The sequence below is a fragment of the Pundamilia nyererei genome, unplaced genomic scaffold, assembly GCF_000239375.1.
Source record: "Pundamilia nyererei isolate P.nyererei 1_Seehausen unplaced genomic scaffold, PunNye1.0 scaffold00035, whole genome shotgun sequence".
Lineage (NCBI taxonomy): Eukaryota > Metazoa > Chordata > Actinopteri > Cichliformes > Cichlidae > Pundamilia > Pundamilia nyererei.
In genome coordinates this window covers 4,416,849-4,418,640 of record NW_005187436.1, presented here as the reverse complement: position 1 = coordinate 4,418,640, position 1,792 = coordinate 4,416,849, and the positions used below count along the sequence as shown (strand labels likewise).

General features: G+C 42.5%; 1 protein-coding gene across 1 annotated transcript in view; it reads left to right on the top strand.

The window, feature by feature from the left end:
* Positions 1-1,790, top strand: part of epx (eosinophil peroxidase) — a gene marked incomplete at its 3' end in the record, with an annotated part of 7,334 nt that extends 5,544 nt beyond the window's left edge. The window contains exons 12-14 of the mRNA XM_005730165.1: positions 1,034-1,271; positions 1,350-1,561; positions 1,636-1,790. Coding sequence (XP_005730222.1) covers positions 1,034-1,271; positions 1,350-1,561; positions 1,636-1,790 — 605 coding nt within the window. The remainder of the gene's footprint in view (positions 1-1,033; positions 1,272-1,349; positions 1,562-1,635) is intronic.
* Positions 1,791-1,792: the final 2 nt, after the last annotated feature.

Here is a 1,792-nt window from a genome sequence, read left to right as displayed (position 1 = left end):
TCCATAGTTCCCAACACCCGCATTTACCTCTTTTAGTCTAATATTTTAAAAGAAATTACAGTAGCGTTAAGACCATAAAACCATGTACCAGCGGTTGTAGTTTTTCTGCAGCTACAGTATTCCCTCTATTATCACAGGGCTTCCATTCTGGGGAAATCTGCAAAGTAGAAACCATATGTTTATTATATTACTTTTGTATATTTTAAGCCATAAAAATCCTCCCCATGCTCTTATAAACCCTATTATAACTTTGTTATTCATTTTTTAGGCTAGATAATGCTTATTTTTACTGCAAAAATAAATTGCAATTTTAAAAATTAAAACACGCAGAAACTGTAATATAAATTTGCAGATAAATCGAAAATGTAGCGTGTCTGGAAAGGTAAAACACGATATGACGTGGGAATACTGTATACTAATTCTTGTATTAAACTGTGTGTTTTCATATTCTAGCTGCAAAAAAAATGAGAGCACAGTTGATGTTATTGTAATGTAAGTCAACGTGCACAACATCACAGCATCATTAATAGTAGTTATACTTGTTTCCTTGAAAGTCTGCCGTGAAAAGTGTGTGCTGACTCAGGAACCAGTCCCAGATGTAGGAATGTGTTAATAACCCTGCCAGGTGGCCTGTAGTCCTCTAATAGTTATTTGTATTGCTTGTTAATTAAGAGTTAAAACTGGCCCTCTGAAATTTCCCTCAGGGAGTGACTTCTCACAGAGCTAAACCAACTAGTTCCTAATGCACGTTATCACGTGATGCTAATGCAACAGTCACTGCACAAAAAAACCTTGAGAGAATCCAGCTATGCAACCTAATCTCACCTTATTTCATTTTTGTATATCTACACTTAAGTTTGAAGGTTCTAATTTCCCTCCTATTACATCTGCCTTCCTTTTTAATTGTAAAGCACTTGGTAAAATCAGTATTTTGCTATGTTCACTTTCACATGAGCCCCATATATTTAATGCTTATCTCACTTTCTTCACTCCATCTTTAACCTGCAGTCTTCTGACTCATCTCCTCCATCAGGATACAGCTCCTGGCGAAGGTTCTGTGGCCTTTCTGTTCCCGACAACACACTGGACCTGGCTGAAATTCTGGGTAACTTCACTTTGGCTCACAAATTCCAACTCTTATACGGGACACCACACAACATCGACGTGTGGGTGGGTGCCATCTCTGAGCCAGCTCTGCCCGGAGGCCGAGTCGGACCGCTCCTGTCATGCCTGCTCGCGAGACAGTTCAGAGCGCTGAGAGACGGTGACAGGTGGGCCACAGCTAAAATTAAATTATTAAAAATATGATGCAAAAAGTGAAATTCTAAAATATGTGCTTGTCTTTCAAGGTTTTGGTGGGAGAGGGAAGGAGTGTTCACCCGCGCTCAGAGGAAACATCTGCGTTCAGTCTCTTTATCCCGCATCATTTGTGACAACAGCCACGTCACACATGTCCCTGCCGACCCGTTCTCACGCACCGAGACCTCGGAGGACATGTTGGCCTGTTCTGGCCCCCTCATCCCTCACCTTGACATCAGCCCCTGGAAAGAGCAGGACTCGGGTGAGGCTGTGGAAAACAAGTTGTGTCGAGTATGAAGCTGGGATGGCCTTATTTTTTCACTGACTTTCTCACAGATCCCCGCTGCGGTCCAATACCCAGGATTCAATTTGGCTACTATCTCCTCTGTAACTCGGTGATCCTGTATCAGTGTCACTCTGGCTACAAGCTGCTGGGAGCTTCATCCATCAGTTGTGATCCAAACAGCCAGCAGTGGAGCCCAGCACCCCCATC